The 27,880-nt window shown below is 44.8% G+C and overlaps 1 protein-coding gene across 1 annotated transcript; it reads left to right on the top strand.

Moving 5' to 3' along the window:
* The first annotated feature begins 129 nt into the window (after positions 1-129).
* LOC141148334 (interferon-induced very large GTPase 1-like) lies at positions 130-27,880 on the top strand. The gene is made up of 3 exons (XM_073635711.1): positions 130-235; positions 18,941-19,251; positions 22,429-27,880. Exons 2-3 carry the CDS (start codon positions 18,960-18,962, stop codon positions 27,138-27,140), a joined length of 5,004 nt encoding a protein of 1,667 aa, XP_073491812.1. The 5' UTR covers positions 130-235; positions 18,941-18,959; the 3' UTR covers positions 27,141-27,880.

The raw sequence follows: 27,880 nt of genomic DNA, 5'->3' as shown, positions 1-27,880 counted from the left end.
ATCTTCTATAGTCACAACTATTATCTTCAGAAGAATGAATGTGACCAGCAGAGCTGGTTATATTGCTGTTTGGATGGATGCTATCAGTGCAAATTCTGAGTTTCGTTTCTCTTTATTTGCATTGACCCCACCTACATTTCACATTTTATAAAGACCAGGAAACCGTGAAGCTCATCAGTGTTGAGATTTCTACCTGGCTCTACTCTTATTATCCAACCAGGACTACATGTACAAGGTAAGTAGAAAGCATGCAATTATAATAAAATGTGCAGGGTGATAGCCAGCATTGATTTATGAAGACCAAAATTGTCAAAAAATCTATATTCTTTGTATGAAGAAGAGAGCAAAACACAAGGATGGCTGTCGATATATTTATGTGGTAGTATATTTGGACTTTGGACTGGGTTTTCCACAAATGGCGAATGTGTATAATGAGATCTATTACCATAGAAAACTCACTTTGAAAATGGATAATGTAATGCTACCCCTGCGGGAGACGCTGGATAGGAAGCATAAAAGGCCATAGACTTTCTTGGTTGTAGCTGCCCCCGTACTGACTGAGTAAAAGAAAATTGTGATATATGTAAATACTAACACAACTGGTGTCAGATTCTGGTTTTCCTGGTTTTCCTGGTGACGTTGCGTCCAGTCCTGTCCTGGACTGTGTTGGAGCTTCTGTCCTCTACATTTTTAACCTCTTATTATAAAGCGGATGCATTCTTTATTTATGTAAGTGCAATTTTAATCACTTATCCTAAAGTGATATTAAAGTCTTGTTTTTTTTTTAAATAACAAACCTGTTATACGCTATATTACCAAAACTATTGGGGCACCTGCCTTTACACACACATGAACTTTAATGGCATCCCAGTCTTAGTCCGTAGGGTTCAATATTGAGTTGGCCCACCCTTTGCAGCTATAACAGCTTCACCTCTTCTGGGAAGGCCGTCCACAAGGTTTAGGCAGAGGCGTCCCATCCTAAGGGTGCACAGGCGCCGCCTCTTCTCTCCAACCACCCCTCTCAATGTAGAATGCCGCCTTTTCGGACGCCGGGTGCCTGAATTACAGCGGGGGTGTTTTTTTGAAGCACCTGACTAGAGCCATAGGTTTAAAAAAAGGTGGATTCGGAGCACAGAACATTGCGCTCAGAGCCCACACAGGTGTGTTAGAAAAGCAAATGAATATTTGCTTTTCTAACACTGAACTGCCTCTCCGCCAATCAGGTAGCACGCGTCTGATACCCGACACCTGATTGGCTGAAAGGACATGTGCTGCTATTAGTCACCTAGCAGGAAGACGAGACACACGGGGGACACAGCTCGCCGCTGCCTGACCCGCCACCAAGATAAGGTAAGTCGGTCAGACAGCAGGCGGGCGGGGGTCACAGTGGCTGCATTTGATAGGGCACAATGGTGGCATTTGATGGGCACAGTGGCGGCATTTAATGGGCACAATGGTGGCATTTGATGGGTCACAGTGGCTGTATTTTATGGGGCACAATGGCGGCATTTGATAGGGCACAATGGTGGCATTTGATGGGCACAGTTGGCAGCATTTGATGGGCACAGTGATGGCATTTGGGCACAGTGGCAGCATTTGATGGGCACAGTGGTGGAATTTGATGGGCACAATAGCGGCATTTGATGGAACAGTGGCTGCGTTGATGCCACAGTGGCTGCGTTGATGCCACAGTGACTGCATTTGATGGCACAGTGACTGCGTCTGATGGCACAGGGACTGCATCTGATGGCACAGTGGCGTTTTTCGCTGCTTTTTGACGTTTAACATTTTTACAGCTGAAAACTGCCTCTCAGAACCCTCTAGTTTTGGGGGTTTTTTTACAGCCAAAAAACGCCCCAGCCAAAAACAGTTGATAACAGCCTATGTGTGCATGGACAAATAGTATAACATGCTGGAGAGTTTATTGACTGTAGAAAAAAAAACGTCTGAAGCCAAAAACAGCAGCTGTAAAAACGTCCAAAAACGTCCAGTGTGCATGAGGCCTAAAAGCCTAGAATAAAGGCTTACCTTTAGGTACTGTAAATATCTCTTAACGTGCGCCGTTTAGGAGATATTTACTGTTTACTGCTCCGATGATGTCATCGGTGCATGCGATTTGAAGGAACGGGTGCTTGTGCCGTTTCTTCAGGAGCGTATGCCGGTACCGGCAGCTCCCGTACGCATGCGCGAGAGTGACGTCACGCAGCTCCGGCCGGTCACACAGCCGGAGTCCGCGGCCCCCGGAGGGAAGACGGGTGAAGATGGTTACAGCCTTCAGCAGGGACAACGCAGGCTCCATTTGCAGGTAAGTGTCACATACTAGCCCATTATACCTTTACTTTACAGGGAAGAAAAAAAAATAAAAAAAACACAGAGTTTACTTCCTCTTTAAGATAAAAGAATTTCTGCCTTTACAACCACTTTAATAATTAAGTTACTACACTTGAGATTTCCCTCTCCCCCTTTGATTTCTATTATTGGAAGTGGCACTGCCCTTCGTCTGTAGCCATATACCCCACACCATTGGATCACCACAGGTATTTGGAGGACGGTTGAAGAGCAGGAAGGAGACATCCCTCACCAGAAAAAGCACATTAGACTCTTAAGCTTAATAGCAGAGGGTCTATCTTGTCTGGTGAGTGCGGATAAAGGAGGAGTACTGGTCACCCACCACATTATGGCGTTTGAGCACTAAGGCATTTTATGATTTATGAGCACGAAGCATTTTATAGAGGAAGACTCACTATAAAAGTGGAAATATTGCACTGTTTAGACACTAATAAATAAAATAAAACTAATAATAAAAAAAAAAAAACTGTTCAACAACTGGGGGAAGACTTGGGAATAACTCATTAGGGTTCCCTTTACATGAGGGGGTGATATGCATTTCTTGCAAGGGCAGTTGCTGGCAGTTCCATTTCTACTGATATACACAGAGATGTTTGTATGTTGGGAAGGACAGAGATAAGCAGAAATAGGTGGAGTACTCTAGTCTAATAGGCAGAGCTGACAATGCTAGTTTAGATTTTACTGTAGCAATCATGTTTTTTTTTATGCTGCCGGGACATGTACTTTAACTAGTTACGGACCGTCCGCCGCAGTTGTACTGTGGCAAGTTGGCTCCCCTGCCCTGTGCGAAACGCCGTCATTGTACGTCGGGCGTGTACACTGCGATTTGTGGGCGCACGCAAATTCTCGATGTCCGCCAGCCACCTGCGATCGCTTCAGAGACAGGCAGAACGGGGATCTGTCAATGTAAACACACAGATCCCCATTCTGTCAGGGGAGGAGAGAGAGAGAGAGATCTGCTGTTCCTAGTAATTAGAAACAGCGATCTCTCTCCTCCTCCAGTCAACCCAGCCCCCATACAGTTAGAAACACCTCCCAGGGAACACATTTAACCCCTTGATCACCCCCTAGTGTTAACCCATTCCTTGCCAGTGCCCTTTTATACAGTGATCAGTGGCTATTTTTAGCTCTGATAGCTGTTTAAAAGTCAATGGTCACAAAAAAAGTGTTAAAAGATTCCGATATGTCCGCCGCAATGTCGCAGTCCCGCTAAAAATCGATGATCACCGCCATTGCTAGTAAAAAAAAAATAAAAAAAATAAAAATGCCATAAATCTATCCCCTATTTTGTAGACACTATAACTTTTGCGCAAACCAATCAATATACGCTTATTGCGATTCTTTTTACCAAAAATATGTAGAAGAATATATATCGGCCTAAACTGATGAAGATTTTTTGGATATTTATTATAGCAAAGAGTAAAAAATATATATTTTTTTAAAATTGTCTCTTTTTTTGTTTAAAGCGCAAAAAATAAAAAATGCAGAGATGATCAAATAATACCAAAAGAAAGCTCTATTTGTGGCAAAAAAAGGACATCAATTTTGTTTGGGTACATCGTCGCATGACCGCGCAATTGTCAGTTAAAGCGACACAGTGCCAAATCGCAAAAAATGTCCTGGTCATAAAAGCGGAACTTCAGTAATTTTTTCATCTTTCCATCAATTAAATCTTCTGCCCTTGTTGTTGCTTTAACTTTTGGATAATAAAACATTTTTTTTCTGCCAGTAAATCCCTTATACAGCTCAAGTCCTGTTTCTTGTCTGGTCATTAGCCTAGGCTTCTGACATCATGCACAGCTCTCTCTCTCACTCTGGTGAGAGTTTGCCAGGAAGGAAGGGGGGATGAGTCATAAGAGGGCCAATAAGAGCTGCAAAGCTGGAGGTGTACCTCTGTGTGTCTGTGTAAATCCAGGAAGTGAACAGGCAGCAGCTTGAGCTGCCCACGGTTAAAATGGCTGCAGCCAGACTCAGTGGTGGGAGATTTCTGCAGCATATTTAGCAAGTACAGAATCACAGTATATAGAAAATAATATGCAAAGTGGTTGGAGGGAAGCTTTAGAATGGCAAAGAGGTTTTATTACAAATTATGTGAGCAGACTGCAGTTCCTCTTTAAGGGGGCAAATCTTCCGGTCCTTAAGTGGTTAAAGCAGTTGTAAACCCCATTCATGAAATTTGACCTAAGCACATATATCTGTAGTGTTTAGTTATCTCTCTCCAAAGCTCTAAGTGCCTTTTATCTCTGGTGCTCCATTCCTCTGTTATCAGCAGAGTCACTTCTGACACATTGACAGTTCTCTGACACATGAGATAACAGCATCTGAAAATTTGTGTCGGGGACGGAGCTTAGAGGTAGATAAGCATGGAGCTTGTCTATTCAGACTGCAGCTCTGCATGTTCCTTCGTTCCTCTGCCTATGTGAGGGGGGGGGGGGGGGTGTCCCTTTCCTCCAATCAGCTCACACACAGTGTAAGCCAAGACTCCACACACACCCCATATGCTGCTGAAACAGGAAGAAAGATTTGTAACATGATCTTTCTAAAGAGTGTAGAATGGAAAAGACAGTACATATACTTATACTTATGTAGGGAGATTTAAGAGTTATGAGACACAATGTACAGGGATAGGGACAATTGAAGACACTCACTCAGGTTGAACTGGATGGACTGGTGTCTTTATTCAACCTTACTAACTATGTAACTATGTAACCCTCCCCAAACAAATAAAGTTGCCAGTACCTCCAACTAGGGTAGGGGATTCCCTTCCTGGGGTTGGCCAGTAGCATACAACATTAATCAAATGCATAGTTGTACACCAGTAGGTAAATAATACAAGCTTTATATAATAAAAGATTAATAACAGTGCACACATCCATTGTAAAAACAGATAATATCAGCAAAGGGCTCAACGAGAGTCCTGGTGGAATTATGCACATATGTTCGAGTATCATAGGCGTGCGCAGCCTATTGCATTAGGGTGTGCACCCTTGAACTCAAACACACATGCATGTGTATGTGCCTACATATATATGACCCCGGCACATTGATCTCCCTGCCGGCACAGTGAAAGAGAAGAGCATAAACACTTTACTTATGGCAGAGCAGGTAAGAGGGAGATCTTTACCATGTTCCTGCTGCTACACAGAGCAATAACACTAATGCGCATGGGGTGATTAGGGTGTGCCTGGGCACACCCGGCACACCCTGCGCGCATGCCTATGTCGAGTATATACAGTTATTAATGAAGATACTATATCTCCAGATAAATGTTACAACAAAGTCCACTAGGGATGAGCTGGATGTTCAAGTCGAACGTAAGTTCGACTCGAACACCGGGTGTTCGCCTGTTCACCGAATAGCCAAATAATCACTGAATAATTTGGGGTGTTCGCGTCAAATTCGAAAGCCGCGGAACACCCTTTAAAAGTCTATGGGAGAAATCAAAAGTGCTAATTTTTAAGGTTTATATGCAAGGTATTGTCATAAAAAGTGTTTGGGGACCTGGGTCCTGCCCCAGGGGACATGTATCAATGCAAAAAAAAAAAGTTTTAAAAAAGGCTGTTTTTTTCAGGAGCAGGGATTTTAATAATGCTCAAAGTGAAACAATAAAAGTGAAATATTCCTTTAATTTTCATACCTGGGGGGTGTCTATAGTATGCCTGTAAAGTGGCGCATGTTTCCCATGTTTAGAACAGTCCGAGAGCAAAATGACATTTCTAAAGGAAAAAAGTCATTTTAAATTACTCGCGACTATAATGAATTATCGGTCCCAGCAATACAGATAAAAGAAGTCATTGAAAAAAATGGCATAGGATCCACCCAGTCCATTACCAGTCCCTTTGGGTCTGGTATGAATATTAAGGGGAACCCCGAACCAAAATTAAAAAAAAAATTGCGTGGGGGTCCCCCCAAATTCCATACCAGGCCCTTCAGGTCTGGTATGGATATTAAGGGGAGCCCCGTGCCAAAATTTAAAAAAAAATGGCGTGGGGGTCCCCCCAAAAATCCATACCATACCCTTATCCGAGCACGCAACCTGCCATGCCACAGGAAAAGAGGGGGGATGAGAGAGCTCCCCCCCTCCTGAACCATACCAGGTCACATGCCCTCAACATGGGGAGGGTGCTTTGGGGTAGGCCCCAAAGCACCTTGTCCCCATGTTGATGGGGACAAGGGCTTCATCCCCACAACCCTTGCCCGGTGATTGTGGGGGTCTGCGGGCGGGGGGCTTATCGGAATCTGGAAGCCCCCTTTAACAAGGGGACCCCCAGATCCCGGCCTGCCCCCCTGTGTGAAATAGTAACAGAGTAAAAATGTACCCCTACCATTTTACAAAAAAGTGTGAAAACGGTAAAAATGACATGACGCGACTTGGGACAAGACCTTTATTAAAAACCAGACCCCGCCCCCCTCTGACGCTACGGGGAACCATATGGAAGTCCCCGTGTGTCAGAGGGGGCGGGGTCACCCAGGAACATCACCGTGCGGCCCCACCCTCATTTACAAAAGAACTGTCACCTGCGAGGACGGTCATTACGGTGGGAGCCTCTCATGGAGGGGGGTTGGTCGCGTTTTTTATTTTTTTTGGTCCGTCGGCGGAGCAAGAGAAGAAGAAGAAGACTTCATGGGACATTTTTATTTTTTTATTTTTTAATAAAGGACTTGTCCCAAGCCGTGTCATGTCATCTTTACCATTTTCACACTTTTTTTGTGAAATGGTAGGGGTACATTTGTACCCCATTACCATTTCACACAGGGGGGATGCCGGAATCTGGGGAACCCCTTGTTAAAGGGGGGTTCCATATTCCGATAAGCCCCCTGCCCGCAGACCCCCACAACCATCGGGCAAGGGTTGTGGGGATGAGGCCTTTGTCCCCACCAACATGGGGACAAGGTGATTTGAGGGGCTACACCAAAGCACCCTCCCCATGTTGAGGGCATGTGGCCTGGTACGCTTCAGGAGGGGGGGCGCTCTAAGGGTCTGGTATGGATTTTTGGGGGGACCCCACGCCTTTTTTTTTTAATTTTGGCACAATGTTCCTCTAAAAATCCATACCAGACCTGAAGGGTCTGGTATGAATTTTAAAGGGGGGGACTCCCACGCCATTTTTTTCTAAATTTTGGTGCGGGGTTCCCCTTAATATCCTTACCAGACCTGAAGGGCCTGGTATGGAATTTGGGGGGACCCCCACACAATTTTTTTTTTAATTTTGGTTTGGGGTTCCCCTTAATATTCATACCAGACCCAAAGGGCCTGGTAATGGACTGGGGGAACCCATGCCATTTTTTTAATGACTTCTTTTATCTATATTGCCGGGACCCGACAATTCATTATAGCCGCGAGTACTTTTAAATGACTTTTTTTCCTTTAGAAATGTCATTTTGTGCAGGGACTGTTCTAAATACGGGAAACATGCGCCACTTTACAGGCATACTATAGACACCCACCAGGTACGAAATTTAAAGGAATATTACACTTTTATTGTTTTGCTTTAAGCATTATTAAAATCACTGCTCCCGAAAAATGGGCCATTTTTAAAACTTTTTTTTGCATTGATACATGTCCCCTGGGGCCGGACCCAGGTCCTCAAACACTTTTTATGACAATACCATGCATATAAGCCTTTAAAATGAGCACTTTTTATTATTCATGTTAGTGTCCCATAGACTTTAATGGTGTTCGCGTGTGTTCGCGAAGCTGTCAAACTCTGGCTCAAACTTTTTGAACATCAAATGCAGCTACTTGTGCCCATTATATGCAGCCACTTGTGCCCATCATATGCAGCCACTGTGCCCATCAAATGCAGCCATTGTGCCCATCAAATGCAGCTACTTGTGCCCGTCATATGCAGCTACTTGTGCCTGTCATATGCAACCACTTGTGCCTGTCAAATGCAGCCACTTGTGCCCATCAAATTCAGCTATTTGTGCCCATCATGTGCAGCCACTTGTGCCCATCAAATGCAGCCACTGTGCCCACCAATGGCAGCCACTGTGCCCATCAATGGCAGCCACTGTGCCCATCAATGGCAGTCACTGAGCCCATCATATGCAGCCACGTGTGCCCATCATATGCAGCCACTTGTGCCCATCATATGCAGCCATTTGTGCCCATCATATGCAGACACAGTGCCCATCATATGCAGCCACTTGTGCCCATCATATGCAGCCACTGTGCCCATCATATGCAGCCACTTGTGCCTGTCAAATGCAGCCACTTGTGCCCATCATTTGCAGCCACTTGTGCCCATCATATGCAGCCACTTGTGCCCATCATATGCAGCCACTGTGCCCATCAAATGCAGCCACTTGTGCCTGTCATATGCAGCCACTTGTGCCTGTCATATGCAGCCACTTGTGCCCATCAAATGCAGCTACTTGTGCTCATCATATGCAGCCACTTGTGCCCATCATATGCAGCCACTGTGCCCATCAAATGCAGCCACTTGTGCTCATCAAATGCAGCCACTTGTGCTCATCAAATGCAGCCACTTGTGCTCATCAAATGCAGCCACCTGTGCCCATCATATGCAGCCAGTGTGCCCATCAAATGCAGCCACTTGTGCCCATCATATGCAGCCACTTGTGCCCATCATATTCAGCCATTGTGCCCATCAAACGCAGCCACGTGTGCCCGTCAAACGCAGCCACTGTGCCCCTCAAATGCAGCCATTTGTGCCCATCATATGCAGCCACTTGTGCCCATCAAATGCAAAATGCAACCACTTGTGCCCATCATATGCAGCCACCTGTGCCCATCATATGCAGCCACTGTACCCACCGACCCCCCCCCATGGCTCTGGCAGCACCCACCCCCCGTGCTCAGCTCTAGCAGCACATACACCCGAAACCCCCCGAAAGCGTGGCTCTGGCAGCACCAAACCCACCCACCCCTCGCGAGCACGGCTCTGGCAGCACCGAACCATCAGGTCTGCCGCCCTGCCTCCTGATTGGCGGGGAGGAAGGTTAGTGTGAAAATGGCGAAAATTAATTCGTTATCGTCGCACAATTGAGTGGGATCAGGGTGCATTCTCTGCGCCCCGAGCCCACCCAATTTTGAAGCCTATTAAAGCCTCTGGCTCTAATAAGGTGCTTCAAAAAGTACCACCCCCTCCCACCCCCGCCATAGGAATCCATGCATCTGGCATCCTGAAAGGGGCAGGGCGCATGGATGCGGGGGCAGCGCCCGTGCGCTCACAGTGCACGGGCTGCAACTGGCCCATCTGCAGCCTTGCCAATCTTGGCAGTCTGATCAGTGCCTATCTGCAGCCTTGTCCATCAATGCAGCATGATCAGTGTGCATCTGCAGCCTTCCCTCCTTCCCCTCCGAGGCAGCGTTCGGCGTATAACACGCACACACGATTTTCCCCTGATTTTAAGGGGGAAAAAGTGCGTGTTATACACCAATAAATATGGTAATTTCAGTATTTCGATTCAAAATTGAAACTCATATATTTTATATAGATGCGTTACACACAGAGTGATATATTTCAAGCATTTTTTTTTTTTTAAATGTTGATGAATATGGCTTACAGCTAGTGAAAACCCAAGATTCAGTATCTCAGAAAACCTGAATAATACATAAGACCATTAAAAAAAAAAAAAAAAAAAAAAAAAAGGATTTTTAATACAGAAATGTTGGCTTACTAAAAAGTACAGTATAGTATGCACTTAATACTTGGTTGGGGCTCTTTTTGCATTAATTACTGCATCAATGTGGCGTGGCATGAAGGCGATCAGCCTGTGACACTGCTGAGGTGTTATGGAAGCCCAGGTTGCTTTGATAGCACGCTTCAGCTCGTCTGCATTCTTGGGTTTGGTGTTTCTCATCTTCCTCTTGATAATACCCCACAGATACTATATGAGGTTTAGGTCAGGCGTGTTTGCTGGCCAATCAAGCACGGTGATACCATGATCATTAAACCAGGTATTGGTACTTTTGGCAGTGTGGACAGGTGCCAAGTCCTGCTGGAAAATTAGATCAGCCATAGGCATGCGCAGCCTATTGCATTGGGGTGTGCACCCCAAAACTCAAACACACATGCGTGTGTATAATAATATATATATATATATATATATATATATATATATATATATATATATATATATATATACACACACACACACATATACTGTATATACATATACAAATACTCACATATATATATGTGAGTTTTATGTATATGTACATAAAACCACCCATTTATGTGCCTGCCTGACCCAAGTGCCTTTGTTCAACTTTTTATTAAAAAATAATAAATGCATAGAGGTTTACGCTTTTAACTCCTGCTAGCGGCTGAAGAAAGGGTTAAAACCGGCCATGTTGCGGCGCTGCCGAAGCGCTTTGCAGGCGCTTTGCCAGCGCTGCCAATTCATTCCAATGGGCACTGGGCGGTTTACAAGCAGTGTATACAGCGCTACCACACCACCCTAAAGATGCTGCTTGCGGGACCTTTCCTAACGTCCTGCAAGCACACCGCCCCTGTGTGAAAGCACTCAGGCTTTCACACTGAGGAGGCAGTTTTCAGGCACTTTACAGGCGCTATTTTTAGCACTAAAACACCTGAAAAATACTCTAGTGTGAAAGGGGTCTTAAAGTGGAACTTCCACTCATCTGATTCCTCCCCCCCTCTGGTGCCACAATTGGCACCTTTCAGGGGGGAGGGGGGTGCAGATACCTGTATAATACAGGTATCTGCACCCACTTCCAGGAATAGCTAGCTGCAGATGCCTGCCCCCCCCCCCCCCCCGTTGTGGTCTGGGAAACACACAGTTCCCACAACACAATGGGGACCAGTGAAGACGCGCAGGGCGACAGTAAAGCCGCAACGCTTCACTTCCTGATTCCCTGAGCGAGGATGCCGGTGGGGGCAGCTGAAAACCGAGCGATTGCTCGTCATCTGCTGCCGACATCGCGGGCGCCCTGGACAGGTAAGTGTCCATTTATTAAAAGTCAGCAGCTGCAGTATTTGTAGCTGCTGGCTTTTAATATTTTATTTTTTAAGGTGGAGCTCCGCTTTAAGTTACTGGCTGTGGTCACACTCCAGCCTCCCCATCATACCATACAGGGTTAATGTCCCTGTATGGTATGTGATGATGTCACGGCTTTGGGGTGAAGGAAGAGACATTAGAGTCAGGTAAGTGAAAGAGGTTACCCCCCTCCCCTCCCCCCACACACACTGCAAGGATAGACTTTTTTACTGTCCTGGAGTTGGGGTGTATTATTATGATAAGAGTTTTTGATAGGTTAGGAATTCCTGGTACTTCAGAGGTGCTACATAGATGTATTCTATACACACACACATTATATGTTATTAAAAAAATAATAATTTTAACGGGATATAATGTGTATGTGGAATACATTTATGTAACACCTCAGAAGTCCCAGAAATTCCTAACCTGTTGAAGAATGTTACTTTCTCATTCAGTAAACCTGTTTTGCAAAGTGCAGGGCAGGTTTACAGCATAGAATTGTATAGTGGCAGGCAGAGAAGGTCAGTACTCACAGGTCTCACAGGTAAAAGGCTGCTATCTGTCCTCTGAGCTCTTCCATCATCCCCGGGGAGAGCTGTGCTGTGTGCTGGACAGGAGGAAAGTGATGGAGGGTGCACTGTGATATCACTTCCTGCTCCTCCCACCTGTACTGGAGCTGTGAAAGCCCCGACTCAGCCAGACAGGAACCCGAGGAGGAGAGAGACAGTTTTCATCCAAATGCGGCATCAGAGAGGAGTTCGGCAAGCTGTCTTCTGGCACACAGGGGATAGGATGGAGGGTGACTCCTGTAAGGACTGCAGCCACAGCTGTAAATAAGCAGTCAGGAATTATCTGATGCTCTCTGAAGTTCACATGCTTCATCTCTGACAGCTGGCGGCGGTGTGATATTCAGCTGACAGGGATGCTGTAGCCGGAACTACAGAGTCAGCATTGGAAAATGCGGCTGACTGACTGATTACTCCGCAGCCAGTGGCTGCAGTTCACACAGGAGTTGTACACATCCATGACAAATAGTCTAATGCCGCGTACACACGAGCGGACTTTCTATCCTACTTGGTCCGGCACACTTTCCGACGGACTTTGTCCGCCAGGTGCGCCGGACTTTAAAACGAACGGACTTGCCCACACACGCCGGGATTTTCCGGCGGGCTAAGTCCGCCCGTCTTTCCGACGGACTTTCGCCGGAGTTCCGGCGGACTTTCAGAATGAACGGACTTGCCCACACACGGACAAGTCCGTTCATTTTGAACGTGACTCAGGTGCGACGGGACTAGAAAAGGATGTCAATCTTGCCGCTTTTATCGGCTAGATTGACACCTTGCGAGCCCCGTCGCGGGGCATACCAGGCCCTTAGGTCTGGTATGGATTATAAAGGGGAACCCCGCTACGCCGAAAAAACGGCGTGGGGTCCCCCTAAAATCCATACCAGACCCCGATCCGAGCACGCAGCCTGGCCGGTCAGGAAAGGGGGTGGGGACGAGCGAGCGCCCCCCCCCCTCCTGAACCGTACCAGGCCGCATGCCCTCAACATGGGGGGTGGGTGCTTTGGGGGAGGGGGGCGCCCTGCGCCCCCCCCCCCCAAAGCACCTTGTCCCCATGTTGATGAGGACAAGGGCCTCTTCCCGACAACCCTGGCCGTTGGTTGTCGGGGTCTGCGGGCGGGGGCTTATCGGAATCTGGGAGCCCCCTTTAATAAGGGGGCCCCCAGATCCCGGCCCCCCACCCTATGTAAATGAGTATGGGGTACATGGTACCCCTACCCATTTACCTAGGAAAAAAGTGTAAGTAATAAAACACACTACACAGGTTTTTAAAATATTTTATTAAACAGCTCCGGGGGGGGGATCTTCCTCCGGCTTCGGGGGTCTTCTTCCGGCTTCGGGGGTCCCTCCGCTTCATCTTCTCCCGGCGTCCGGTTGGTTCTTCTCCGCTCTCCGGCCTCTTCTCCAGGTGTCGCAGGTCTTCGGCCGGCCCCTCCGCTCTCTTCATGTAGCTCTATTGCGAGCGGAGGTCCGGACTTCTGGGCTTCTTGGCTTCTTGGCTTCTTGGCTTGGCTTGGCTTCTCTTCTCTTCCCCCAGATGTTGACACGACGCTCTCTCCGGCTGGACTGGTTTCTGAGGGCTGCGTTGTGACTTATATAGGCGGAGACCCCGCCCCCATATGATGTCACAGTCCCTGGGCATGCTGGGACTGTGACGTTTTAGGGGGCGTGGTCGACCACGCCCCCCGACCACGCCCCCTAAAACGTCACAGTCCCAGCATGCCCAGGGACTGTGACATCATATGGGGGCGGGGTCTCCGCCTATATAAGTCACAACGCAGCCCTCAGAAACCAGTCCAGCCGGAGAGAGCGTCGTGTCAACATCTGGGGGAAGAGAAGAGAAGCCAAGCCAAGCCAAGAAGCCAAGAAGCCAAGAAGCCCAGAAGTCCGGACCTCCGCTCGCAATAGAGCTACATGAAGAGAGCGGAGGGGCCGGCCGAAGACCTGCGACACCTGGAGAAGAGGCCGGAGAGCGGAGAAGAACCAACCGGACGCCGGGAGAAGATGAAGCGGAGGGACCCCCGAAGCCGGAAGAAGACCCCCGAAGCCGGAGGAAGATCCCCCCCCCGGAGCTGTTTAATAAAATATTTTAAAAACCTGTGTAGTGTGTTTTATTACTTACACTTTTTTCCTAGGTAAATGGGTAGGGGTACCATGTACCCCATACTCATTTACATAGGGTGGGGGGCCGGGATCTGGGGGCCCCCTTATTAAAGGGGGCTCCCAGATTCCGATAAGCCCCCGCCCGCAGACCCCGACAACCAACGGCCAGGGTTGTCGGGAAGAGGCCCTTGTCCTCATCAACATGGGGACAAGGTGCTTTGGGGGGGGGGGGCGAAGGGCGCCCCCCTCCCCCAAAGCACCCACCCCCCATGTTGAGGGCATGCGGCCTGGTACGGTTCAGGAGGGGGGGGGGGGCGCTCGCTCGTCCCCACCCCCTTTCCTGACCGGCCAGGCTGCGTGCTCGGATCGGGGTCTGGTATGGATTTTAGGGGGACCCCACGCCGTTTTTTCGGCGTAGCGGGGTTCCCCTTTATAATCCATACCAGACCTAAGGGCCTGGTATGCCCCGCGCTCGCCGCAATAGGAAGATTTGTTTTTCCTATTGCAGCGAGCACGAGATGCAATACCATCCCCTCGTGTCGTATTTGGTCTGTCGGACCAGCCTACACACGAGCGGGCTTTCCGTCGGACCAGCACACACACGAGCGGACTTTCCGCCCGAAACTGAGTCCGACGGAAAGATTTCAAACATGTTTGAAATCTAGGTCCGGCGGGCTTTTGGGAAGAAGTCCGCCGGAAAAGTCCGCCGCCGCCCACACACGGGCGGATTGTCCGGCACACTCTGGTCCGCCGGACCAAGTATGCCGGAAAGTCCGACCGTGTGTACGCGGCATTACTCGCAGCAGTGTCATTTAGAAAAAAAGAATTCATAAAACATTTTGGCAGCAAAAAAGCCCTGGGGTGTGTTGGATGTGCCTGGGCATTAGGGTGTGCCTGGGCATTAGGGTGTGCCCAGGCACACCTGGCACACCCTGTCGCACGCCTATGAGATCAGCATTGGCATAAAGCTGGTCAGCAGAGTGAAGCATGGACTGTGGAAAATTTGGAATTTCATTTGGAAATCAAGGTCCCAGAGTCTGGAGGAAGAGTGGAGAGGCACAGAATCCAAGTTGCATGAAGTCCAGTGTGAAGTTTCCACAGTCAGTGATGATTTGGGGAGCCGTGTCATCTGCTGGTGTTGGTCCACTGTGTTTTATCAAATCCAAAGTCAGCGCAGCCCTCTACCAGGAAATTCTAGAGCACTTCATGCTTCCCTCAAGAAGTCAAGAGGAAGATGAGACACAAGACCCAACAATGCAGACGAGCTAAAGGGCGCTATCAGAGCAACCTGGGCAACCATAACACCTCAGCAGTGCCACAGGCTGATCACCTCCATTCCACGCCGCATTAATGCAGTGATTCAAGAAAAAAGAGCCAGGACCAAGTATTGAGTGCATACTATACTGTACATTCTGTATAAAAAATACTTTTTTTATTGGTCTTATGTAATATTCTAATTTTCTGAGATATTGAATTTTGGGTTTTTACTAGTTCTAAGCCATAATCATCAAAATTTTTTAAAAAAAGCAATTCTTGCAATTTATCACTCTGTGTGTGACACATCTTTATAAAATATATGAGTTTCATTTTTTGAATTGAATTACTAAAATAAATTAACTTTTTGATGATATTCTAATTTTATGGGATGGACCTGTTCATATACCCAGAAGCTAAAGGCGACAATAGTAAACTATTAAAGTGACATTAAAGGCATTTTTTAAAAAAACATGTCATACTTACATGCTCTGTGTATTTGTTTTGCATAGAGCAGCCCCGATCCTCCTCTTCTCGGGTCCTCCGCCGGTGCTCCTGGCCCCTCCTGCTGAGTGCCCCCTAAGAGAGCACACAAGCAAGCTTGCTCCTGAGCTGCAGCTCTGCATGTCCATTCACACACAGAGCCACTGCTTGGCCCTCTCTCTCCTCATTGGATTACTGGTTGTGATTGACAGCAGCTGTGGCCTCACAGCACTGGAATCAACAGCCGGTCCGTTTACACCTGTCCACCCATAGAGCAGTACGGGATGTGTCTATGTCTGCTCTGCATAAACTAAGCAGATATACGAACCTATCATCTGCCCCCTCTGCTCTGCTCAGAAGGGGATCAGCGGACAGATTCCCCCGCTGAGAAAAGCAGATTCTTCCGTGTGAATGGGGCCTTAAACTTGAAATCTGCTTAGGGAGATTGCTCCACCCTGAAATAGGATCTCTGTGCATGGCAGACTGGGGAGCAGCAAACAACCTGTGTGGTTAGATTAGCTGTGGTTGCACACTGATCTGCTACAATTAACCTGCAGCACGGGTGTACAGCAGTGTACCCATGTATTTCGTGGGAGTTGTCTACTCTTTCCCTAATGCCGCGTACACACGATCGGACTTTACGGCATACTTGGTCCGGCGTACCGGATTTCGTCGGACAATTCGAATGTGTGTGGGCTCCAGCGGACTTTGTTTTCTCAAAAGTTTGACGGACTTAGATTTGAAACACGTTTCAAATCTGTCCGACGGACTCGAGTCCGGTCGAAAAGTCCGCTCGTCTGTATGCTAGTCCGACGGACAAAAACCGACGCTAGGGCAGCTATTGGCTACTGGCTATGAACTTCCTTGTTTTAGTCCGTTCGTACGTCATCACGTACGAATCCGTCGGACTTTGGTTGATTGTGTGTAGGCAAGTCCGTTCATTTGGAAAGTCCGTCGTAAAGTCCGTCGAAAAGTACGCCGGACAAAGTCCGATCGTGTGTACACGGCATAAGACTTCTATTAGCTTGGGTGTTTTTGGTGCTTTTTCTGAAAGCGCACCAACAGTCCTGTGTACTGCATCTTTGGTGCGCTTTTCAGAAATTGCACCATATCTAATAGACGTCTGTAGGAAAGTGCAAGTAACCTGTATGAAAACTGTGTGTAAACTGTGCTGCACTTGTGCAGCAGAGAAACCACAGTGGATCAGTGTGTGATTTGTGACAGTTAGGTGCCTGTGCACCAGTTAGGTTGCTCCAGGACAGTTAGTGAAGGACCAGTGTTTGAGTAAGGCCCTGTTCACATCTAGCGCTTTGGGATTGCAGTCAGAATCATCGCGATTCTGACAGTGATTCCAAATTGCACTGTAATGCTGCCAAAACGCAGCACGCTTTTTTGGGTGGCATTCATTTTCAATGGCACCTAAATGCGGTGCAGTTTTGCTGCGATTGTCACTCCATAAATCACGCTGAAACCGTGTCAAACTGCATCATGTGAAGCATGTCAGACACATTTGCCACGATTGCAGCACAATTTATCACACCAAACCTGCACAGTGTTTAGGTGCCTTTGAAAATGAATGGCACCCGAAAAAAAGGGTACTGCGTTTTGTCAGCATTGCAGTACAATTTGGATTTGTGGGCAGAATCCCGGCAATTCTGCCCACGATCCCAAATCGCTAGATGTGAACAAGGCCTTAGTCACCCAAAGTGCCAAAGATTTATTGAATGGTATTGTTTTGTCTTGTGGTTTTGATGCCTGTACATCATGGAAACAGACTACACATGTGTCATGTGCCTGGTAAGGACTGAACTGATGAGAGACCTCTCCCTAAAGCCCATACACACTATTAGATTTTCTACAGATTTTTGTCTTCAGATAAAACCATGTAGCGCAAGGGCCTGCCTGATTGCATACAAATTGAAACTCTTAAGGTTTGACCTCATAGTATATGGTTTTGGTAAATCTGAAGACAAAAATCTGCAGAAAATCTAATAGCGTGTATGTGGCTTTACACCTCCTGTCCTGTTTGTCCCCAAGATTGATAATAGGGTAGGACAGGACAAGGAGTGACAGGGTTATCTGTGGTAAGTCAAGGCCAGCAGAGGAATTGGATCTTGCGGTAAAGTAGAAGGAACTCGTGCCGGATGTCGTCATAGGGCATGCAGAAGCAGAAGGCAGGAACATGGTCGGACAGGCAGAAGTTGGTAACAATTGGGCAGCAGAGGTACACCTTTAGATATAAGAGAATGTGCCAAAGCAACAAGCAGGATGTGGAGTCAAGAAACAAATCAGAGATTAGGTACTGGAGGCATCAGGATAAGACTTAGAAGGCAAACCGGGTATATCAAAGGAACAAGCAGGGTCTGGTCATGGGTCACAGGAGCTGACGACCACTCAGCAATGATCCTGAGTCTTGCAGTGCTTTAAATAGACCACTGAGCGCCAGTGGTGGCTGCTCCATAAGGGAAGCAGGGGCGCCGCCCCCCGATCTATGTGTCTGGCCCCATAATCTACATGCGGGGCTCTGGACGCATGGATTCCTTTGGGGTTTTTTTTTTTAAGCACCTGATTAGAGCCAGAGCCTCAGATTGGCTTCAAAGAAGGGTGGGCTCTTGTGTCAATAGCGAGTGAATATTCGCTATTGTCTTCCTCATTTTCCTCCCGGGCAAATCAGGAAGCCCCTATTGGTCAGACTCTCTAAAGACTCCCTGGCCAATCATGTCTCAGGACACACTTCCTGTTTCTGTTTGGCCGGGAGGAGAATGTCTCCCTGTGTGCTCGCCAAAACGGGTCCGGCTCTTCCTTCTCCCAGCCTCCATAAGGTAAGGCAGCTTTCTCAAATGGCATATTATCAGTGAATCAATGGCTTCCGTCTCCCGAGGGTGGGGGCGGTGAGGGGGTTGGAAGATCGCCACCGTACGAGCATTGTTCTGTGCACTGTTCCGCATGCATGTGCAGTTCTTTGACCATGGGCATGGATTGGTTTTCCTGATGTTCAGCAAATGGCCAAGAATGGGGTGTTCGGCCGCCCACTGGAGCCAGATGTTCAGGTTGGTGGGTTGCTGAACATCTCATTTAGTTTGCCCAAATGCTGAACATGTACAATTCAGACTAAACATGGGTTCAGTCCACATTTGAAAGCTCCTTTCTAAATATTATATTTAATGGCTTACAAAAAATGTATTAAAGATTTATTTGTTCTTCTTTACTTGCAGGCTTTGAATACAGCACAACATGTCTTCTACTGAGGAAGCCTCGCAGACTATAAGGAATCTGAAAAATAAATTAATAATTATATTTGAAAAGAATGTCTATGGTTTCTATGAGGTGCTTGAGTCACTCGATCTTCTATCATTGGACGAAGTCTTGGAACTCTTTAATGAGAACATTCCTGTCAAAAGTGGGAAGATGATAGATATTATACTACAGAAGGGAGAATCATCCTCAAAATTATTTCTGGACCATCTGCAGCTCATGATTACCAGGTTCCCTGCATTGTCCAGTTTGCCTCTCTTCCATCAAGAGGGTAAGTCATTTCCTAAGGAGTTTTTAACTCCCCCCCCCCTAAAAAAAAAGCATTATTATATTGCATTATTATATTGCATTATTATATACGCCATAAATGTAATGGCTGCTCCTTTTTCCTTTTTTTTCCTGGTGATACTGCAAGTAACATATAGCTGCCCTAATGCAATCACACTCATTCGCCATAATGTATCTATGGAAGAGTAGCATTGTCACCCAAAGACTAGATGTGTTTCAGAACTACAGAGCACCTGTCTCTCTTATCCATAGCATAAGAGATATGTTTTGTAGTACACAAATATACTATAGTTAAAACAATGCTAAGCGCACTCAGCAGACGCAAAGGATGTAGTCAGCTCACAAGATGTAAACATTTTTTTTTTCACTGATTGAGCAGATAAAAGGGCATTGTATCAAAAATGAAAAAATCTGCACTTTATTACCAACTTGTGATATCAAAAGTATTGGGACACCTGACTTTACACTCACATGAACTTTGATGGCATCCCAGTCTCACTCCAAAGAGTTCCACATTGAGTTGGCCCACCCTTTGCAGCTATAACAGCTTCAAATATTCTGGGAAGGCTGTCCACAAGGTTTAGGAGTGTCTATGGGAATGTTTGACCATTCTTCCAGAAGAGCATTTCTGAGGTCAGGCACTGATGTTAGACGAGAAGGCCTGGCCCACAGTCTCTGCTCTAATTCATCCCAAAGGTGTTCTATCGGGTTGCTGTTAGGACTCTGTGCAGGCCAGTCAAGTTCCTCCACTCCATCATCCATGTCTTTATGGACCTTGCTTTGTACACTGGTGCGCAGTCTTGTTGGAACAGGAAGGGGCCCAAACCGTTCCCTCAAAGTTGGGAGCATGAAATTGTTCAAAATGTCTTGTTATGCTGACGCCTTAAGAGTGCCCTTCACAGGAACTAAGGGGCCAAATCCAACTCCCGAAAAAGAACCCCACACCATAATCCCCCCTCCACCAAATGATTTGAACCAGTGCACAAAGCCAGGGAACTCTTAAGGCATCAGCATACCAAGACATTTTGGACAATTTCATGCTCCAAACTTTGTGAGAACAGTTTGGGGATGGCCCCTTCCTGTTCCAACATGACTGCCCACCTGTGCACAAAGCAAGGTCCATAAAGACATGAATGATAGCGTTTGGAGTGGAGGAAATTGACTAGCCTGCACAGAGTCCTAACCTCTACCTGATAGAACACCTTTGGAATGAATTAGAGCGTAGAGTGTGGGCCAATCCTTCTCGTCCAACATCAGTGCCTGGCTTCACAAAACCGCTTCTGGAAGAATGGTCAAATATTCCCATAGACACACTCCTAAACCTTGTGGACAGCCTTCCCATAAGAGTTGAAGCTGTTACAGCTGCAAAGGGTGGGCCAACTCAATATTGAACCCTACGGACTAAGACAGGGATGCCATTAAAGTTCATGTGTGTGTGTAAAGGCAGACATCCTAATACTTTTGGAAATATAGTGTATTATAAATTAGAAGACCTGGCATTTAATAGAGGAGGCCTAATACCCTGTTTCCCTGAAAATAAGCACTACCCCGTAAATAAGACCTTGTCTTATTTTCGGGGATGGCTGCAATATAAGCCCTACCCCGAAAATAAGCCCTAGTTAAGGTCATTGTAAAAACATGTAAACTGTTTTGTAAAAAGATTTGAAAAAGAGAAGCACTAAATTGCCACGTCCGTAAATTGGGGAGAAAAAAAGGGGAGTGCTACTGAGAGTACTACCAAAAGGTCGGACTTTGTAGGCCAGGAAACAATGGAGAGATGACAAAAAATATTCTTCATCACATTTATTGAAAAATACAAAATATAAACATAATATTCAAAAGGAGGATAAAAACATGGTATCCGTGCATATGTTACAGTTTGTACAGTGAGCCCTTGTGCGTTTCGACGTTAGGCTTCTTCAGGACTCAGGGTTCAAAGGCGTAGCAAGTAAGAGACAAAAGAATGAATCTCACTTTCTTAGATTGAAAGATGCTTAGAAGACCTATAATAGGAAGTGCAGGAATATATAGAGCTCAAGTAGGCCGGAAAATTGTTCCCAAAAGTATGAATATTGATTAAGTTTCAGGTGTTTGAAAAAAAAAGGGGCAGGAGAGACCTTAAATCCAAAAATGTAGGAAGCCAGCAAAGCAATGGTATATAAGGTCCAATATATATACAGGGAACAAACCCTTAGTAGGACTGAGCAATGCCAGTGGCAGATAGAGCCTAAACTAGCATGCTATACATGGAAGATAAGGCATACGGACGTGCCCCTGGGAGATAGCCGAATGCTGTACACTTTTTTGGGACCAGTGATTTTTATAGAGCGATCAGTGCTATAAAAATGCACTGATTACTGTATAAATGACACTGGCAGGGAAGGGGTTAACATCAGGGGGCGATCAAGGGGTTAACTGTGTTCCCTGGAAGCTTTTTCTAACTGTGGGGGGGAATGGGACTGACTGGGAGTACAGAGAGATCGCTGTTTCTGATCACTAGGAACAGGCGATCAACTCTGTACTTCCCTGACAGCACGGGGATCTGTCTGTTTACACTGACAGATCCCCATTCTGGCTCTCTGTGGAGCGATCGCGGGTGGCCGGCAGACATCGCGGCTGCCAACCATGCGCATCGGCTCCAGCGCTGCGCAACGAGTGCGTGCCCTCTGTAGCTGTCAAAGGGACCGGCGTACAGCTATGGCGATTCACGGGAAGGAGCCGACCTGCCACCGTATAATGATGGCGGCTGGTCGGTAAGTAGTTAAAAACTTTTTATTGTTTTATTCCAGGTTTTTTAGAACATAGAGAGGGGTAAATTACACAGCACAAGGACTGTTCTATCCATCATGCTTTAAAGGATCAGGATATATATATATATTTTAGAATTACAACCACTTTAAGATCGTCACAATGACATGACTGTATATGAATATATGTTGATTGTTGTACATACTGTAAATAAATAAGACATCCCCTGAAAATAAGCCCTTGTGTGTTTTTGTAGCCAAAATTAATATAAGACCCGGTTTTATTTTCAGGGAAACACGATATATACAGTATCTCTATTTCAACATATTGTCTTAGGTTCAGTGACAATATTCATAAGATTTTAGAGCACAGTATTTTGTGAAACTTTTATTCAATTTTTTTTTACTCGTAGAAAAGAAAAGCGAATTTCAAGAACTTGTAGAACAGCTGAATATGAAAAATTACTTGACTTCTAAAGTGACCTTATCTGATGTCCTGAGCATTGGATCGGAAGATCTGAAAGATGTTGAGCTTCACAATATTAACGAAATTCCGTGGCACTTCTTGAGAAACCTCATGGCTTTGAATAGGTCCTCACGAAGCACTCAGCTGAAAAAAGATCCAGCTAGTCAAGAAGATAATGATGATGATAATGATATGTTTGATGTACTTAAAGTTGTGCATGATACCTCAAGTACTATCCACCCATTGGATGCCCTTTGTGTTCTCTTGCATTGCTCAGACCACTTTCTACAGCAAGAGATTGCAACTAAAATGTCCATGTGTCAGTTTGCAGTCCCTCTGCTGCTCCCCCCAGTAGGTGACGGGTCACCCTGCACCTTCTTGCTGTGGGCAATGAGGGGCATTGTAAAGAAGTGGAGACCTCATTCATTATTGGACAGTAAAGGGTTCAGAGAGGAAAATGTGGTGAATATCCCAATGCCAACTGTCTCTTTTGTCAGATTAGGGGAAAATAAATTATCCAAATCTAAAACCCTGAACCAGATCCTTAACCCAGCCCAACAACAACATAACTTCTTTATCTACCATGATATGGAAGGTGGTAACATTAGTAGAAAAATATCTGATGGGCTGGTGGAAGTTTCATGGTATTTTCCTTGTGATAATTCTGATGTTTTTCAAGAACCCATCTCAGTGACCAACCTACGTGGAGACCTGGAGTCCAGCTGGAACCAGTTCACATTTCTGACTCGAGTGTCGTCAGCTGTCTTCATATTTGTTGAGGACATTTGTGAGAACCAAGTCAGACTGTTGTCCACCTGTAATAACACTGACTCTGAGTTTTATTTCATTGTTATCCCAGGTCCTGGCAAAGAGATTAACCAAGAAACTCAGAATTGTTTGAAACAATTAATGGAAACATTACATGTTAGTAAAAAACAATTGATAATCAAACGAAACAATCTAAATGATGCTGCATTTGTGAAAAAGATACAAAGCATCCTTAAAAACCTAATACACAAAGAGAGACAACAACCATCATTAGAAAGTATGAAAACGCAGACAAATGGGCTCAAGATAGATGTGGATGAGAACTTTCCTGACTGTCAAAAAGCAAGAGCATGTGCATGTGTTATTACCTCTACAATAGGCGATGTGGAAGGGTATAAAAAAGAAACGCTAAAACTACAGGGAGATCTGTGGAAACAGTTGTCCAAAGTAGAGAAAGAACTTTGCAGAATGGTAAACCAAGGTAACAAAGATGGCCAAACATATAAAAATGAACTGGAACAAAAACGTATTGCACTGCACAAAAAACAACATGAACATGATTTACCCAATCCTATAATGCTCTTTGTAACTGCAATCACTCATTTGTCTCAGGTGCAGAAACAATATTTTTTGAAATGGATGAAATTAGAACTGGATACTATCGCTAGGAAAAATCTTACTGCCTTACAGGTGGAGTACAAAGAGAAATGCAAAAGCAAGTCAAACAGTTCTGGGGAACTCAAAGAGGTTGACCAAAAAATATCCGACAGCTCTTTAGGAATTGAACATTTCATCCGTGAGTTAGGACAGTTTTATGAGGCTGAGTGTTCTATGGTTAAAGAAGAAATTATTCCAGCAGAGAGAGCACAGTTTACAGAACTTCCAAAAATTGCTGCTGACCTTCTTTTGGATGGGTTTCCATTGGAGCTTATAGATGGAGATGCCTCAAACATCCCCATGAAGTGGATAACTGATGTCTTGACTGAATTAAGCAACAAGACAGAAATGAAAAGTCAAATTAGAGTGATAACAGTCCTAGGAGTGCAGAGTACAGGAAAATCCACCCTTCTGAACACCATGTTTGGTCTGCAGTTCCCAGTGGCCAGTGGACGATGTACTAGAGGGGCTTTTATGACTTTACTAAAGGTGAAAAAGGATTTTGAAGTACAACTACGCTGTAAATTCATTATAGTGATTGACACTGAGGGTCTGAAAGCTCCAGAGTTGGCCTCCCTAGAGGACAGTTATGAACATGACAATGAACTGGCCACACTAGTAGTTGGGTTGAGCGATATCACTATCATCAATATGGCCATGGAAAACTCAACTGAAATGAAAGATATTTTGCAGATTGTGGTCCATGCTTTTCTTCGGATGAAGAAAATAGGGAAGAAACCCAATTGCCAGTTTGTACACCAAAATGTGAGTGACGTGTCTGCTCATGAAAAGAACATGAGAGATAGGAAGAAACTTCTGGAACAACTGGATGAAATGACCAAAGTGGCTGCAAAAATGGAGAAGCAAGATGGAATCACATCATTTAGTGATGTGATAGACTACGATTTGGAGAAACACAGCTGGTACATTCCTGGTCTGTGGCAAGGGGTCCCTCCAATGGCTCCAGTAAACTCTGGTTACAGTGAAAATGTGCTAAAGCTGAAGAAGTATTTATTTGAGTTCATGGAAACCCAAAATGCAGCTTGCAACATAAATGGATTTATTACATGGATAGAAAGCTTGTGGAAAGGAGTAAAACATGAAAAATTCATCTTCAGTTTTAAGAACAGTCTGGTAGCTGAAGCTTATAACAATCTGTCTATGCAGTTTTCCCTTTGGGAATGGGAATTCGGCAAAAAAGTCTACAACTTTGTCACCAGCACAGAAAATAATATAAAAAATCAGTCGGCTGAGAGTCTGGAGATGCATGTCAGTGAAGAGTACGTGAAAGAACTTCACCAGCTGGTTTTTGAGGAGGAAAACAAAATGCTGGATTTACTAGACAAATATTTTGACAGTAAGTCTGGAAATGTTCATCTTATAGAACGTTATCGAGAAGAATTCAGAATGAGTGTACAGTTCCTAAGGCGAGAACTTGAAAGAAATGCTCTGAATAAATGTAACAAGACAGTTTCTATCCAGAAAGGGAAGTTTGAGATCCAGAACATCCAGAGTCAATATCAAAAGTTAATAGAAAAAAAAATTAGTTTTCTTTTAGAAACTGGTAAAAAGAATAAATCTAAACTACCGGTAAGTTCTACGAAATTAGAACAGGAATTTGAGTCAATGTGGAAGAAGACATTGAAAGATCTGAAGATAAAGAAATTAGAAAGACACAATATCGATCATCTGATTTTACAGAAACTGAGACATGACCTGAGCAATAGGGGAGCTGCTGTACATGAAAAATTAAAGGGCATAAACAGTCTACAAGATTATGGTCAGCAAACTTTTAAAATGGATGAAAAGTATATTGATCACTCTTGGTGGGATCGGGTCAAGAACACATTGGGCATTGAAAGTCAAACTTTTGAAAGAGTAGAGAATTTTGCTGTCTCTCTAATAGATATGTGCAACAAGTATGTTAAAGAAAAAGCTGATACTCCCGAAGATTACGATGACACTTACAGCCAAGAATTGCTGTACAAGATCAATACACAACTTGAAAGTACTACCAAACTTCATGTTTCAAGAGAACTGGAGCTAGATATCAAACTGATCACTCTTGGAAATGCAGCTCAAAGGTTTCAGCAACTGCATGATACATTTATCAAAAATAATGACCCAACACAATGTCTGGAAAGCCTGAGACCTCAATACTTGTCAGTATTTCTCAGTATTTTTCAAGAGAAAGGTGAAAGCCAGAACAGAGCTAAACAATTCTGTGAACGATGTATCAAACCGGCAATTACTAACTATGTCTATAAACATCTTGGGGAAAAAATTGTGGATGACATTTTACACAGTTCTGAAAATATAATTTTCAGTAGCAGAAGCTTTTTTCAGTGTAAGATGCTTGAAAAGCTATTGGAAGAAATGTCTTTCCAGAAATATGTTGAATACATTCGTTCATATGAAAAGTTTTCAGAATCATGGATACTAAGTTACATCACCAAAAAGTACACGAGCTCAGCCAAGTTAAATAATTTATGCAAAATACTTGTCTCCTCCATAACGATGGAAATAGATACTGTACTTAAAGAGAAAGCATGCATAGAAATGCCTACTATATCATCATTTTTAGAAAAAGTTTGTGACATGTTACAAAAGGAACTGGTAATACCACAGAATGAGATGAAGGTTATCACTTTCCATAACACAACTGCAGTTGAGCAATTTTCATCTGACATTCAACATTTCCTCACATTGACAGAGGAACAAATTCTAACAGAGCTGGGATCATTGGATATCGAGTCTGTACTTTCCAAACTGACACTGAAGCCTCAGGATGAATTGTTCAGGAAGGTGATTGGTTGTGGCAAACAGTGTCCATTCTGTAAAGTCCCTTGTGAAGCAGGAGGTGGAGAACATATACATCACTTTGCATCTATCCACAGATCAACAGGATTGGGACAATATAGGTGGCAAAGTGATGATACTTTATCAACAGACATTTGTACCACACTTGTTGTATCTACAAACAACTTTAAGAATTCAGATACAGAAGGAAAATGGCACCCATACAAAGAGTACCGTACATATTATCCAGACTGGGCCATTCAGCCTGACCCCAGCATTGAGTGCTCAGACTACTGGAAATGTATATTTGTTCTGTTTAATCAGCAGTTTGCAGAAGAATACAAAGCAAAACCTGCCAAACTTCCAGAAGACTGGGAGAAAATCACAGAAGTTCAAGCGCTTAACAACGTAATGCAAGTGTTCAACATGGACTAACATCCCTATGTTACCAACAACCATTGATAAAGCAGTAAGAAACTGTCCACCTACTACATGTATCAAAACTGATTCTTCAACTTGGTATACTGCATGCTTCCAGCTTCATGTATACATATTACTACTACTGACTTGTACCACTTAACAATTAGATTCAATTAGATGAGCCTAGATCTTCATGGAAGTATCCTATACCACTGGTGGAACCAGAAAGGACTCTGCATATTATGCAGGTGTTTAACATAAACTATCACAGCTTGCTGTAATTTTAAACCTTACTGCATACTTCATTGGTAATATGTATGAGTGGTCTACACAACATTCACATTCAATGGGTGCCTTACTAGTTGAGATTGCAGACCAAAAGCAGCTATTATCTCCCTTTATTGGATACTTTGCTTCGTTGGAGTTCAGACTTTTTGCCACTCATGATGATTTTGGTAATTTCTAGGATCCAATGGTGATCCTCTTTTTAAGCGCACAGGGGCCATTTTCCTCCTAACAAAGTGCTATACTTATTTTATAGGTGTCCCTTCTGTCCCTCTGACTCCCACTTTTTCTGGAAGTGGGGATACATTTTCCTGATGAGGACAGATAGTAATAACATTTTTACTGAAGTTCTAATCTGATACTACAATGTATAAGTGTGAAGCACTGAAGTTTTTGTTTAGTGTTTTTGAAGTTAAGTGTTTTTCAGAAACATTTTAAACTGATAAAAAATAAAATCTGTTTAAACCATA

This window comes from Aquarana catesbeiana, linkage group LG06, assembly GCF_042186555.1.
Source record: "Aquarana catesbeiana isolate 2022-GZ linkage group LG06, ASM4218655v1, whole genome shotgun sequence".
Classification (NCBI taxonomy): domain Eukaryota; kingdom Metazoa; phylum Chordata; class Amphibia; order Anura; family Ranidae; genus Aquarana; species Aquarana catesbeiana.
Note: the sequence above shows the minus strand (reverse complement) of the source record. Positions and strands in the feature narration are given on the sequence as shown.

Bases quoted from the DNA above. Each gene is read 5' to 3' on its own strand.
- LOC141148334 (XM_073635711.1), top strand. From the start codon at position 18,960: ATGTCTTCTACTGAGGAAGCCTCGCAGACTATAAGGAATCTGAAAAAT. The intron at 19,252-22,428 runs GTAAGTCATTTC...TTTTACTCGTAG, and splicing joins GCCTCTCTTCCATCAAGAGG to AAAAGAAAAGCGAATTTCAA.